This window comes from Rhamphochromis longiceps, linkage group LG11, assembly GCF_057381845.1.
Source record: "Rhamphochromis longiceps isolate RC_006_pf linkage group LG11, R_longiceps_female_GT1.1, whole genome shotgun sequence".
NCBI classification, from domain to species: Eukaryota; Metazoa; Chordata; class Actinopteri; order Cichliformes; family Cichlidae; genus Rhamphochromis; species Rhamphochromis longiceps.
This window is the reverse complement of record NC_140567.1, coordinates 24,961,215-24,977,189: the sequence shown is the minus strand read 5'-3', so window position 1 is coordinate 24,977,189 and position 15,975 is coordinate 24,961,215. Positions and strand designations below refer to the sequence as shown.

At 41.1% G+C, this 15,975-nt stretch overlaps 1 protein-coding gene across 1 annotated transcript in view; it reads right to left on the bottom strand.

The window, feature by feature from the left end:
* clcn1b (chloride channel, voltage-sensitive 1b) overlaps window positions 1–15,385 on the bottom strand; it is a 32,497-nt gene extending 17,112 nt beyond the window's left edge. The window contains exons 1-5 of the mRNA XM_085423217.1: window positions 14,865–15,385; window positions 1,614–1,836; window positions 530–661; window positions 275–403; window positions 7–140 (exon numbers count right to left, since the gene is read on the bottom strand). Coding sequence (XP_085279343.1) covers window positions 7–140; window positions 275–403; window positions 530–661; window positions 1,614–1,836; window positions 14,865–14,915 — 669 coding nt within the window. The 5' untranslated portion in view covers window positions 14,916–15,385. The remainder of the gene's footprint in view (window positions 1–6; window positions 141–274; window positions 404–529; window positions 662–1,613; window positions 1,837–14,864) is intronic.
* Window positions 15,386–15,975: the final 590 nt, after the last annotated feature.

Sequence of the window (15,975 nt, the reverse complement as noted above, 5' to 3'; positions counted from 1 at the left end):
GTTTACCTCTTTGCCCACAGGCATCCCACTGCCCAGGCCAGCGGTTAGGCCGATGACTTTAGCTATGAAGGCTTTAAGGGTCAGATATTCTTTTAAGACTACACCTCTCAGGATGGTTTTCAGCTCAGGGATACCAGAACCTGTATTTAAAAAACAGAGAGAGAAGTTATCATGTCAGTACTTTACAATAGACAAAATGAGAAAAAAGAAGCAAATACAGGAGGAAATATAATGAGAGAGGATAATAGAGGCTGACAGGTGATGGAGGGCTTACCGATGGCCTGCGGGGAAACCAGGTGACAGAAGAGCGAGGCGAACATGACAAGGATCATGGGATACGTAACCCAGGCGAGGTACTGGAGCAGTACATTGCCCTTAAGCTCCCCATGCACCCATTTATAGGCTGCAAGACAGAATAACAGTAGAAACAGAAAAAAACAAGAACAGGGAAAAAAGCACATTACACAAAGGAGCAGTGCAGAGAAAAACTGGAGATTTGAAATGGCAATAATCTCCATGACAGCTCTACCTTGCAGGCTCTTGGCACTAGCATAGTCCATACTCCAGCTAACTAGAGCCATAGTCAGTCCCAGAAGAACCAGGAAAATCCAGTCCTCTCCCATTTTTGTCACTATGTAGCGCCGCACACGAGCCAAACAATCTGGAACAGAGAGATAAAATCAAAGAGTCAGGGAGTCACTTAGTGAGATCATGGATGAAACAGATGCAGTAAATAAAGTAAATGTAGACTGATAAGTACAGATTAACTCAGTCAAATAGTCAACAAATGCAACATGAAAGATCACAAAGTCAAAGCAGTGTAATTATTTACACAGATAGAGGTGACACTCCTATAATATAAGAATCTCAATATTCCCTGCACTAACTCCCACTTGATACAAACTGCATATTTATTTTCCTTCTCAAAATCATTGGAATTGGCTGAAACAATGACGATGAGGATCCTGATTTGAGGGGCCCTCTAGGTCAGTTTAAAAAAACTCAGACAAAGCTGCAGTCACTCAAAATGTATTAAAGTCAAAATAGACATTACAGCAAAACCTAAAACAGCAGCAAGAAGGTCAGAGAGGAGACTCAACCTCCCTGACACCATGTCAACATAAATACACACCAACAGTTCAACTCTGTGCACATGTTCACAATACTGAGCACAACTCCTTCAAGTGCTTACTCTAAAGTCCCTCTTATGTCATAATCATCTGCATTTATAGCCTCCAAAATATAGCTACAAAATACCTTCTATACCTTAAGATTTGGGTAAATGTTTTGAGTCTTGCACCTTTAGAGATTTTCTTTTTATAACTCTGGGTAGGTTACATTTAGATACCCCATCGCAGTAGCCCTTAAGTTCAAGTGGTATTAAGTCTAAGTGCCTCGTGTAGCCTGATTAAACTACCGTGCTGCCTCATATTTTATGAGCTCATCATGTTGCATGTAAAATCATAATGTGCAAAGTAACCAGAAATTGAAACCATTAGACAAATGCAAAGCTTCACTCTTTGAAAAGTCATGTAATAAAACAACAAAGTGTGTGGAAGTGGCAAAGCAGCCAAATGTTTCCATATACATTTTCATAACCACATGCTGGTCACCTTGGCATTTGGAGTAGGGACGAGGCTTCTTGGTGGAGGAGGCATGGCTGTGATGCGACTCCAGGGTCACAGGGTGCTGATGATGATGCCGCCGGCCGTGGCCTTTGCGGCCTGTGGCTGCGGTATTGTCCCCTGCCTGTCTTCTCCATTGTCTCTCTGTCAGTAAACGGGCAGCCTCCCGTCGGGCGAAGTTTCCCAGCTGCTCCCTGTACTCTCCGTAGAGCTGTAACCAAGGGGACACACTGGCAATCACTATGAAACGAAAAGCACCCAGTCGAGAAATCATGTGTTTCTTGGGCTGCACAGAAGAGAAACAACACGCTAGAATGGAGAGGAGGGAGAGAACGAAAAACAGGCGAAATACCTCTGACAACTGAGACTTGGAAGAAGGATAAAACTGGATCTAGTGTGAAGAGTCTTGAGATAACGAGAAAGAGATGGGGAATGTGTGGCGTGTATGTAAGGGATACACACCAACCTGAATAGCCTGACAGACAGAAATAGACAAAATGGGCATAGAGATTGGAAAATCCCCGCCCTGAGCAAAGGAACGGTCTGGAAAAAAGCCAGAGGAAGATATTCGGAAAGAGAGGACATTCCACACGTTCCACTTCCGACTGCGTGTGCATTTTACACCTATGACTACACAGACACCTACACACATGCTGTCAAACACACACACATACATTCGGTCAGCTTGCACCGGACTCGTTAAAACTGTAGAAGCTGTAAAATACTGCAGATCCGGATGCAGCTATGGTGTGTGCAACTGAAACCTACAGATCACATGCATCCCACCACACAGCAAAGCAAGAAACTGAATCATACAGAGAGCTGGCTGCCACACATTTCTGTCTCATGTTCACACAGGAAAGGAGAGCGGCCACATCCAACCATGAGGCCCAACTAGGACAAAAGCTCGGCTAACTGAACATAATTATGTGCTGGTGAAATGAAAGAAAGGTGAGACAAAAATCCACATCTTCTCTAAAAGTCTTTACGTCTACAGAGCGCAAGTTCATTTTTCTCCAGTTCAAGTGCACACAAAAAACAGCCTCACATAACCAGTCCACTGCAATACATGACTCACTACAACCACATGACAACGTGACTGATATAGAAGTTTATAATTAATACATGAATATACCACATAGCAGGTGGCCAAGCAGTTACTGCTGGAGGCTTTTGAAAACCTTTGATGCCTCTAAATCGTCGAGGAGGTTATTTAAAATCTCACTAAACACCACAAACCACAAACTGTTATTCAGAACAATGCTGCACCACTAACAGCTTAATACTCCTGTCCTTCAGCCCCGTAAAACCTGAGCTAACAGCAGGAGAAACAAAGTATTGTCAGTTATTTGTTAATATGCAAAGAGGTGGTTGAATATTACCTCCTCAAAACGGGTTGCAAGAGTTTGCATCACGCAGGAAAACTTATATTTAAAGTAAGTTACATACAAGTTTTTCTGTGTGATGTGAAGATGGAAACTGATGAAAGTTTTTGCAACGGAAAACTTCTCCTCAGTTCTGCTGCGATTATTTCTTCCAAAGGTTATGTTTTTTGACAGCAACTGAAGGTACCGTCTTGTTTCTATCTGCATACACCCACTGGACACTTTATTAGACACACCTGTTCAGTGGCACAGGCAATGGGGATTTTATTTATATAATACATTTAATTCATTATATGTAAACTGAGTAGCACAAAAGATAAAAATACAAAACTCCATTTAGGTTTACAGTGCCTCAAGACAATGAAAACAGCGAAATAAAACATTAAAAAACGCGTCTTGAGTCTGTTTTTTGAATGTTGGCACAGATGTTACTGATCTCAGGTCAGCAGAAAGCTTGGAACAGGACTACAGGAACTGAAAGCACTCTCAGCTAAAGAAGCAAAACAGAGAGGTGGAGTGTGCGGAGGAGCTTTGTGAACATGTGAGATTACCATCTAAGATCAAACAGACTGTCAGTCTCTGACTTTTTGGACCAACAACAATATTTCTGTCTTGTCTCTGTTCAGTTCTAAAAAGTTTCGAGACAACCAGCAGTTGATGTCATTAATGCAGCTCATTAGCTAATAAACAGAGGTCAGATCTTCAGAGGAAACTGATAGGTACAACTGTATATCATCTGCATAAGAGTGGTAGGATATATTATGATTCGTTATGACAGTACCAACTGGGAGAATGTAAATTTTAAAGTCTGTGAAGGTTCTCAGTCATCCAGGTCATCGTAGTCAAAGGAGCTTTCAAAGAAAAGCGTCTGGACTTCTTTAAGTTGCTTGAAGACGTTTCACCTCTCATCTGAGAAGCTTCTTCAGTTCTGGCTGATTGGGACCCAAACCCAATTTCACACCTTGGCTCAGGCAATTAGAGGATCATCAGGGGGTCCTTTTGTCCCTCTGTGGGGGGAAACTCCCGCTAGGTTTAAATCTGGGACTCTCCACCATTTGACCTTAGAACTGAAGAAGCTTCTTGGATGAGAGGTGAAACGGCTTCAAAAAGGTGTCCAACCAGTACTAGCAAGGTGTATCTAATGAAGTGGCCAGCGAGTCTATAAGCACATAGGAGGATCTTTTCCTATCACTTTTTTAAATACAGAATTTAATTTAATTTCACACAAATGTCTGTCCAAGTTGTGAACAATGGAAGAACATAGTGAGGGAGATCTTTATAACAGAGAGGATGATTTTGTCGCTGAAATCTAAAGGAGGCACCTTTTTACATGAAAGTGTGGGAGAAATGCAGGACTGAAGAGGACTCAGATGGTTAGGCACTAAGATAATATATTATGAAATGTTAGATTATTGTTTATAAATTTGTTCAAATTTACTGAATAAATAATTAACAAAGAAAAAAACCCTCCATGTTTGTTGTTAGAGTTTTGTTCTGTTGTTCTGACGATGGAAACAACCTAGGTAAGGGGATTAAGTAAAAGAAATAAAACATATGACAAGAAAATAGAGCTGTGCTAAAAAGATATCGTACTGAAGAATTTTCTGCTGCAAGTAAAGATAAAACGGTCTCCACTCATGACACTGACATATCTTATTTTCCTTTCTTTGTCTACAACCTTAAAAATGAGGAATGAATCCGTCAGTGAGCTGTTTGTGATTGTTTATTGTCTGCACTACAAACGAATAAAAATGTTCTAATGTGAAAAAACATGTTTTTATTTCGGGGCAAACCAGTTTACCTTCACATTTTGCTGCTTTAAAGGCAACAAGAACTCACATACTTTTACAGTTCTTCAGTCTAGCAAAAGATCACAGAGGTCACTGCTGATTACTTTCTAATTTCACCGCCTGCAAATGTATCACACAAATAACAGTGACCTCTGTCATCTTCCGCTGTATGGAAGAACAGGGCAGGTAAACAAGCCGTATTTTCATACGTTTATTAAAAAAACAGCAAATATTTAACAATATGGTTTTACAATACAGGTTTCTTGATTTTATATGTCAAAGTACACAAATCAGTAAAATGATCAATCGGTAAAATGTTGGAAAAGAGAGCTACGAAAAGAAATAGAGATTCAAATTCAGTGCATGCATATGATCCAAAGTGAATTTTGAAGATTAGAGAAAGACAGCAGAGGGCTGTGTAATTAAGTCATGGCAGAGAAAACAGAAAAAAAGAATCAACCTCTGACGAGCTACAGCCTTCGGTCCTCATGTCTTTACCTGGTTCTCATCACCTGTCTGTTGCATGATGCTGCAGCAGCTCTGTCTCTGTTCTGTCTCCGTGTCCTGCACTGCACGCAAATTCACCACTGCACTACACATTAGCACCAAAGCCCTAATCCATCAACATCATCAAACAGCCGCTGGCACCAGACAGCATCAAAACCAGGGACAGAAACAACAGGAACCTGTGCACTGTTCATAGAGAGAGAGGAAAAAATGTGACCTCTCATGCCCTGCCTCAAGGAAAAGAGAAAAATAACTGCAGCACAGTTGATGATGTCTTTCAAGCTTCTTCTTCCTAGTGTCTATCCTTGTTGAATAGGTGTGTTGCGTATGAACACGGCTGACAGATCATGACCATTGTTTAAAAGATAATACCCAACCCACTCCCAGATTGAGCCTGGGACCCATTTAACATAGTTAGACATTTTTTATTCTACACTTTCCCTCAGTTCAAATGAGATCCAGGTTGCCTTGAAGCTGCTGATGGAGCCTCAAAATGAGCCGAGTGACCTTCAGATGTCTGATAAGATTTTTTTTTCACTACCACACTGTGAACCTCAAACGAATTACAAATCTCATGTTGTGTAAATATAATCTTTAAAAGTAAATATCTTAACATATTCCTCTTGTTTTAAAGTAATTATTTTTAATTAACTGGAATTATTACTCAGCCAAATCCCACTTAAGTATAATTTTACTGGTCTTATCACTTTCACTAAAGAGGTTGTGTTTCTGGCAACGTTTGTATGTGTGTGTGTGTCATTCTGCCTGTAAACACGAGAGCTCGAAAAGAGTTTAATGAATTCTGATAAAACTTTGTAGGGGTGCAGAGGGGATCCATTAACATTTGGCTTACATTCACCAAAGTCTTCAAGGTCAACTTGAGGATTTATTGGTCAAAATTCTTAAAAGTGTGGTGTTTACTGTCAACATATAGAAAGTACTGTGTAAGGATTTAAAATATCATGCCACATTTGACCTCTGACCTCTCATTCAAGATCAACAGATCGATCAAAGGGATAAATCAGTGATTGCTGCTATTAATTATTTAATTAATTAATTAAGTTTTATATCATCTACATAGTGCAGTGGATGCACCTCCTTCTTCTGCTGAGTTTTATTTGTTTGCTTGCTCAAAATCTCAAAAAGTCTAAAATCTTTGTTGTTTCAATCTCTTTATCTTTGTGTTTTATGTTAGTTTGGGGTTTTTGCATTTGTCTTCATGTCACAATCAAAAACAAATTCAACAAGTGTGAAAAGTTTATTCAAAAATGTCATATTTGGGCATTTTTGGACTATTAATAAAGAGAAATTCACGATGTCACTTTGGGCTTTTAATATTTCTGTCACAAACTGAGCCGCAGCTCCTGCATTGTCAGAAAGTCACCTGACTGTGAAATGGTGAGACATAAAGACAAATAAAAGGTGAGAGCAAGCACGTCTCAGCAAGACAACAATGCCGACTGACAGCGTGAGAAAGACACTGAAAGCCGCGATTTATTAATGTCAGGTGACTTTGCTGTTTTCATCCCTCAGCCTTATGTTTACACTGTTTCGCATAACCTTGCATGTTCATTACACACCGAATCTCACAATCAATCATCATCAGTAACCACAGTTTGTCCAACTTTCACATACTTTTTGCACATTTTCTGTTGCCATTGTTTGGCTCCCAAATGTGGAATGACCTTCCCACTCCAAGTCAAGAACACAAGGACATATCCCTGCCTCTCCAAACTCCTCTTCCTCCTTTTCCCACACTTGTTTACTCTCCATGAGATTCCTGCGTAGCTCTCCTTGCTTTTTTCTCGTTAATCTCCGCGGACACACGGACGTAGCCAGGCGTTACTGTACGGTCCTGACACATCTCGTTATTAATTTCTCGCAAGAACCCGAGCTTCTACTGTTGTTCTTAATGTAAGTCTCACGGGATGAAGGAAATCGGAAAAATGTAAAACATCACTCCCTCGGGTTTGTTAAGACTAAAACCCTGTATTCAAATTACGCCGGTGAGCAGTCGCGAGCTTTTAATTTGTTCATGGATCTGTTCTGTACGAGTTGGCTCGAACAAGATATTAAATATTGTAAAATAAAAGAAGCTTCAAGTGTAAACAAAACAAACAGGTTTGCAGAGAGAAAGAGAGAGAGAGAGACATGGAGAGAGAGAGGTTCAGTCACAGTGAGAGCTGCTGATAGATGCAGAGGTTGAAGGGCAGTGTGACATTGAGAGTTAATTAAAAAATACAAGCATATTCCTGTGTCCCTTGTGAGGGAGCACTGCATATTCATAAATATCTGTGTGTGTTTGTGCAGGTTTCTCAGCGCACAGAGTCTGTGTTTGTGTCTTAAATGAACATTACGTGTGTTTGTTAAGTGTGTGTGTGTGTGTGTGTGTGTGTGTGTGTGTGTGTGTGTGTGTGTGTGTGTGTGTGTGTGTGTGTGTGTGTGTGTGTGTGTGTGTGTGTGTGTGTGTGTGTGTGTGGTGAGGCCTTACAACAATATAGCCCTGTCCTGTAGCACAAGGTTAATGATAAAACCTGACCTGCTCACTGATGGACAGATCAGCAGATTACCTCCCTTACACACACACACACACACACACACACACACACACACACACACACACACACACACACACACACACACACACACATCCCAGCTATCACACACACTTCCACGAGTGTCTCCATATGCATACACTAATTAGCCAGCACAATAACAATTCCATGCCTCATCCAAACACTGTTCAAGCTGTCATTTTCTAATTAAGGCAAATCGAGGCAGCCAAAAAACAAAAAAACAAACTGTGTCTTACATGCGAGACCACACTTCATGTTACCACCAAGAAATTCAGAAAAATCAAACCAGTGAGGCCATTAAATCCTATCTAAACCTGGTTCATGTTCAATAAATAAAGGCACAACATGAAATTTAAAGTCGGCGAAAAGAAAACGGAAGCTAGAATTCAATTACTTTTGCATACATGCATTTCATCTTGCAAAAGCAGTTCACTATTTAGGGAGGAAATAGTGAGCCTTACCAGAAACTGATCGATATTCAGACCTGTCTGAAAAGTATTGATGCGCTCCCTCATCTTCTCAGCTCTTCCTCCTGCTCACTGTCTTGCATGTGTCCAACACTCAGTAATGCCTTCTCTGAATATCTGTCTTACAACTGTCCTTCCCTGTCTTTGCCAGTGTGAGGGACACGTACCTGCTACCTGCTTCCATACAGTGAAAGAGTGTAGTGACTCTTAGGTGAGTGTGCGCGCACACACACACACTAAAAAGGGAAAGCAGCAGAGGTTAATACAGACACTTGAAGCTTGACAATAAATTGTCAGCAGCTCTTAATTCAGCAGGGTAGATTCCCAGTCATGCAGCCAATCTGGCAGATTCCAGCAGCAGGATCATAAATGATACCCAGCAGGCAGGATGCAAGCTCAAGGCATGAAAATAATACCTGCTGACTGAGAGAGGACCATAAATATATTAACATTGTGTATGGATAATGCTGCACTGCTCTTCAAGTGCCTTCAGCATGAATGGCATGCTTCACTAAAGCCTGGCTGAGCCCCGGTACAATGTGCCATATCATGTTTTTATTCCTCTGTTTCTGTACACAGAAGCCTTTTTTGGTGCCATTAATTAATGCTTAAGTTACATAAAAACATGATGTGAGACTTTACACACAGTAAACCTTACTGTAAAAGCACAAATTAGCTTCCTTTAATTATAAAATACAGCCTATAAAACAGTTTAATCTTCTATAAAATGTTCATTACAAACTCAAAGCGATTTCTTTGGTTTAAGTTGATGACCTCAGCTTCTGTTTTCCCAACTGTGGTACTTATGGGTCAGTCTGGTGTTCTGTTCTGACCCAGCAATTCTCACGTGGTTTGTCAGTCAGTTTGGGGAAGAGGCAGTCTGATTTGGGAATGTTGAGTTTGACGTGGCGATTTTATGGATTTATAAACTCTATAATTGTTATTCTGGATTAGTTTGTGTTTATGTGTTTACTCCAGCAATGCACTTCACAGATTAGTTAATAGCTTACTGTGAAGACACCTCTTGACTTTGTTGCATATGTGCTGCATGTTCTGCCACATGTGCTGTAGAAGGTGCTGATAGTATCGTAAACAATGCCTTTGGAAACACACTAAATTACCCCAAGTTATGGTTTTCTTTTCTCTTCTGTTTGGAGAAGCATACGCGTTTTTGTACACATATTGCACAGATATGAACTGTGATGCCAGTATAGCCGCGATAAGCCGTGGATATCAGTCGGCTTCTATTTTGGGGAGCTGATGATTTATGATCCCAGCAGGAAGCAGTTTGTAATGTTCTTGAGATCTGGCAAAAACAAGAAACGTCAGTCAGTTTGGAGGGCTGTCGGGTTGTATTTAACTTGAACTGTGGTAGTATAGGATCCCCTATCATCACCAGCAACTACAGTTAGCCCTGCACTTTTATTAGTAGTTATTATTTTACCTGTTTGTAAGAAATATTTCACTTCATATGTGTAGTAGAAGACAGAATCCAACCACTCTTCTTTGCACAAGCATGTCCCAAAAAAAGACAGATGAAAGCAGATTTTTAATAGAGAACTAATGCACATCAGTCTGAAAAAATATTAAGCCGCTGTGAGTGTAATGGATGGCCTTCTTTTTCCTGATGTAAATATTTCAGGTATCACTCAGTATTTTGGGTATTTTATTCCTTATTAGAGAGGAAATTAGTGGAAAGAAGAGACGTGGTGGACTGACACTTTGACATAGTCTGACTGTGGCTTAAATCCTTAATCCCGCCCCCTTTGATATCAGTTTGATTCATTGTTTAACATTTATTATTTGTTTACATTTGTTCTCTTCTGGGCAGTCTAACAACTCTACATTTGTGATTTTTAAAGGGGACCTGTAATGAGTTTTTTTTTGCAGATGTTCATATATGGCTGAAGTTTCCTGTTGTCAGATCAACATATGTCCAAGCAATCACTGTGAACCAAAGGGTCAGAGTTCAAAATATTCAAAAAGCTTGGTTTCAGGGGTTATTTTCTACTCTTGTTAGGTGAGGGCTGTGTGCGGACAGGGATAGGACCCAAGGTGCAGACTCCAGAGACAGATGTGAACTCAAAACCGCTTTAATGTTAAACTCAAATATAACATAACTGGAAACAATCAAAATAAACTAACACCAGAGGACTGACAGAACACACAGCTTGGTAAACGGTAGATCGCGACACGGACACAGAGAAACACAGGGCTTAAATACACAGAAGGAGCAATCAGGGAATGAATAACAGGAGGGAAACACAGCTGGGGCAAATCAGAACTGACGAGACAAAAGGAAGCGTAAACTGAACACACTGAGATAAGACAGAGACCTTCAAAGTAAAACAGGAAACACATAACACAGACTCACATGCAGGCACTACAGAGGGAACAGAGACGTGGGACCAGGGCAGACACAAACACTGACTGAACACGGGGATATAGGAACTAAGGATACACAGAGACGCGAACTAGACAAGGGGATACAGGTGATAGGGGAGACAGAGCAACTAAAGAAGACAGAGACATAAACCATAAGACAGAACTCAAAGAAACCAAAGACTAAAAAGTATAAATAATATAATAAACTCAAATACCCTGGGTCAACGACCCAGGCATCCTAACAACTCTTGGCTATGAAGTAGAGTGGATTTCCATAAAATCCCTTAAACAAAGGAGTAAAAGGGGCTAAAACAGCTTATTTCAGACAATAGTTGAACACTGGAGCGACATCAAAGTCCGGTATGAGTTAATCAAGGCTTATTGTGACTGAATTATGCAAAGCTACCCTGAATCTGAAATTAAAAATACAAAGTTGGAAAAAAGTACAATGGGTTTCTTTTAAAACTGATATATTAATAGAATTGTATTCATTTATTAGACAGAAAGCGTTTAAGTACCAAATTCCCACGAGTCCATTTTATGGAAGTTTGTTTTTGGGTTTATCTGAAAAGCTCAAGTTATGCATCTTGAAATTCAGAGTAATTAACTCAAAGTTGTAGTAAAATTTCAACATTAAAAAAAAGAAATTTAAACAATCCAGTGGTGGCAACAAGCTTTCATATTTTCAGTCACCAGCAGTATTAAATGTTCTATTTCTTGTGATTTTGGCTCCACTCTCCATAAGCAACACAATGTTTTATGATTTTCCACTTTCACACACCCATAAAGGTACCGTTACAGATCAGAAATCTGCGTTTATGAATTTCAGAAACACAAAAAGTTACTTTTTTGTCTATTTTTCCAAGCGGTCTCTCTTGCATCTGGACTCTTTGGAGACCTTTCACCTTTCTGCCTCACTCTTCACCCTCAAACTTTCCCGTTCACCAACCCTTGTCCACGTCCATCCAACCCCCCCACCCCTGAGGTGAAACCTTACTCGTCGATAAATTTAGCAGCAGTGTGATCCAACGTTCACTGACACACTTCTCCCCAGTTCTCCCTCTGCCTCTCTCTCTGACGCTGTTTGCCTCTCTTTCGGGCCATCTCTCCCAGGAGGCTTGTTGAACAGACAGATGGAAGGCTTTAACCTTTACACAAAACAATAACAAGCTATTGACACTATTTAGCAATGTGACATTTCACCTTTATGCTATGGAAGTAACATCCAACTGTTTAATTATTACATTAGAACTACCCCTGTAATTGAAAAAACGTGTCCGCATTATCGTATGAAATTTAATGGCTTAATCGTCTACATTGCAGTCATTCCAGCCCACGGGACATTTGGCAGGTGAACGTTATCCCTTTTAGTAGCCTGTAACATTTGAGACTTATGGGATCTATTTCACTGCTGTTGACATTCTCACAGATTGAGACTCGTCTCCTCACACAACCTCGCTTTTAACCTCATCCATCACATCAACTGTTACACACAACCAGATGTAAAAAGCAGGCACAAATATACACTGTGTGTGTGTGTGTGTGTGTGTGTGTGTGTGTGTGTGTGTGTGTGTGTGTGTGTGTGTGTGTGTGTGTGTGTGTGTGTGTACATCTTCACAAGCAGCGATTTGCTCTTGTCACTGTGGAAACGTCTGTCAGTGTGACAAGAGTCCACAGAGGGAGCTTCCTCTTTGGGAAAGTGAAGAGTCACCAACAGTTGTGTGATTTTAAATTAATAAACACTACTCTGCAAGGCCAGTGAGCATTAATTTTTGTGGGTGGATAATTTAAAGATCCATCACTTAAATGTCATTAAATATCACAGAAAACCAGATAAACAAAAAAGAAACTAAATTAATTCAAATCTTTTATTAGCTTTTGTCTAAAGTTGAACTTTTCTAATTATTATATTGGTATTTTTAAACTTCTCCATATTCTCTACCCTCATTGGACTGACAGTGCAAGTCTTTTGGTGTTGCCTGGGCTAAACTGTTGACTACACCTGATGAGGTGTGGATAAAGACATGCCCGAGGCCAAATTGAAGGGTGGACAGCATTTCTTTCCAGACATCCTCATGATCTCTTCACTGCCTTTTTAAAAAAGATTTTTTAGCTGAGATTATTAAGCAATTTAACAGAAAACCCATAGGTTAGTGGTTTCCACATTCACAGAAGGGTCCCTGGTTCAGTCCCAAATCCTTTTGGTTTAAGGAAATGCATTTGGCGTAAAAATCTGCCAAATTAAAAATTTGGTGCTAACTGTATTGGCGAATCATTGCGAATAAGGAAGCAGCTTAAAATTGCTTTTATTCCTAAAAGCTCTGGTCAGTCCGCACACTTTTGTGCCAGGAACCTCCAGAAACCACTGCCAACCAGTTGGGGAAAACACATTTTTCCAGGGCAACCAGTGTTTGGTCCATAGCTCGAGAGTAATCTGCGCATGAGGTCACATGAGAAAAAAAAAGAAAAAAAAAAGAGGTCACACTTTTGCTTGTTATGAAAATGTATAAATCAGTCGACTGGTGCCACTAAAATCTTTCGTCACCTAGTTTGTGTAATTTGTGAAGAACCAAATCATGTAAGTGAATGAAAACTAAACATTAACCTTCTGAGGGCAAAGTTACTTTTTTTTGTAATACGGCTTCATTCATCACACAATCCTCTAAAGCAAAAACTGACCCTCGAGTGCTGTTTGAACATCATTGAAAGGCTTGTTGTGAATTAAGTTGAAATAACAGTTATATGTGATCTAAAAGCAAATCTCAGGCGTAACATCAACACTTACTGCACCTAAAAACAAGCACTAAAAACAGACAGTCATCTTCAGTTTAAGGCACCGGTGTGAATCTGTGAACCAGCCAAACTAACCACAGGAGAGTTCTCCTGATCAATAAACAAATTACATCAGGACGATCTATTAACAGCTCTGCACATAAAATCCTCTGATCCTTCAAGGCTCGAATTTCCTCTCACGCAGACACAGCTTTCACACCTGAGAGATGTGTGACTTCACAGAGACATTAAGCTTGTAAACAGCGTGATTTAATTAATTGTCTTATTTATATCTGACTTGTGCAGCACCAAGGGACTGAAGGAGGACCAGGGATTTGGGATTTGCTCTGGACAATCGTCCATCTTCTCAAAGGCGAAGAGGAAGACGAGCAGAAGGACGGACTGACACACTGCTGTTGCTCCTCCGCACTTGATCAGTTACATGAATATACACAGCCCAGCTGCTCCAGCCTCAATTGCTCATTGTCTTGTCTCAAACTCACAATCAGCTCTGCAGAAAAGAGCATGCTGAAGCTGTTAGTAATCTATGACCACAGCAGAGAAGGGAATAAAAATGCTAAAAAAAAAAAAGAGTCAATAGTGGCTAAATGTCACCAGACATCTTGAGATGCTCCTGGGAGGAATGACTATCATTCTGGATAAGCATTTAAACAGATGAACTGGAGGATAAAGTGACATGACTTCATCTCACCACGTACATCTAACCTGTCTGCTCCGGTTTCCTGTATATAGGTATTTATATCCACCGCCACATGTAAACAGCAATGACTTTACAAGGCATCAGAAAGAAGATGCACATGAGTCGCAAAAGAAATGTAAACGATCGAGGGTTTTTTCCATTTTCCCAGGGATGACTTTCCATTTATCGCCTTCACTCAGCTGGTTGAGGCGTGGGCGGTGAGAAATTGTACAGACTGTTCGTGTCTATCCGAGCTGCAGAAATAAAGTTGACATGAAGTTGCATAAATCTTGTTCGAGAAGAAAAGACAGAGTTGGGGTGGGTGGGGGGAGGATGAGAGCGGAGATGAAGATTATTGATTTAGTAGGAGAGCACGAGGAGGACTTTGTATGATGGAGCAGAGAAGCATGATGGGTAGAAAAAGTAGGTGTAGGAGAGAAGTAATGAAGGCTAGACCAAAATAAAATAAAATCATTAAGAATGAAGAACGGTTAAAAAAAAAAGGGTTTGAAGAGAGGAAGTGACAGGTGAATTGATGGAAAGATGAGAGAGAAGCAGGTGTGATGGCAGAACAAGAGAAACGAGGGAAAACCTTTGGAAGTTAAAGATAGGACAGCATACAGGCAGGCAAGTAAAGGAAGATTGGGAAAGACCTACCAGGGTCTGTTGGTATCTCAGAGCCTTCCTTTGCGATGCATCTGCAGCCATTGACACGCTGTCACTGATCCAAAAATAATCTCGCTGGACACCCCAGCATTTCTAATGGCGTGGGAAACAGCAATGCCACACACACATACACAAACACACACACACGCTGCCTTATTGTATACCCACTTCACACCAGGTCAAAAACACCACAAAAACATCTAAAGTTTCTCAGTCTCAAACACACTCATTGCATAGAGATAGTCCGTAAGCACAGGTGAGGTCCATCCCGAAAGCGCCTTTCTCCAGATGACCCACAGTCTAAGAGCCATCCAGCTCCACCGCAACACCGACAGACACAGACAGAAATCAGAAAGGCAGACAAAGCAGAGCAAAGCCATCTGATGAGGCAGTGAAGGACACACTGCTTTCCTTTATTAGAACTGCAGACACCTAATAACACACACACACACACAACTTGTTGCCCTAAGCAGCACCCTCCCTGCCAGACGGCCATTAGGTGTGTGTGTTTGGATGGCCTGTTCTTGTTTGGACAGGAGTGTTGAGAGGGGTGGTAGTTGGAAGGATCCCCCCCCCCCCGCCCCAACATAGGGCTGCCCCTGCAACGTGAGCAGGAAGGTGCACATGACACCCCTATGACAGCCCGCACCTATTCAGCCAATGCCGCAAGGCAATCCCCGTAACACTCACATGCTATGGCAGCCCTCTCTTAGAAGGAGGGGGAAAGAAAAAAAAATCACCCCTAGACACACCCCCAATAGCAAGAGCTCAGCTCATACTGATCAGCTCTGCACAGGCTCCAGGTACCAAGAGGATAAGCGAGGAGGTGAATTTGTGCTTTACATCGGGCCTTTGGTGTGCTCAGCCAACATCCCATTCAAGCAACTTTAAATTAAACATCTCTAGTTCACTGGCGGGTTTCTCCTCTGGTTCCTCCTCCTAACCCGTTGACACCGGCAGCTATTATGACAACCACAAAGGCACAGGCAGATCCCCCCCTAACCCAGCCCTGCTTTGTGGCCCACACGCTAATGCATAACAGCCTGATCTCACAGCTATACCGGAGGCCAGGGAGAAATGTGTTACACAGACCACCGGCGTG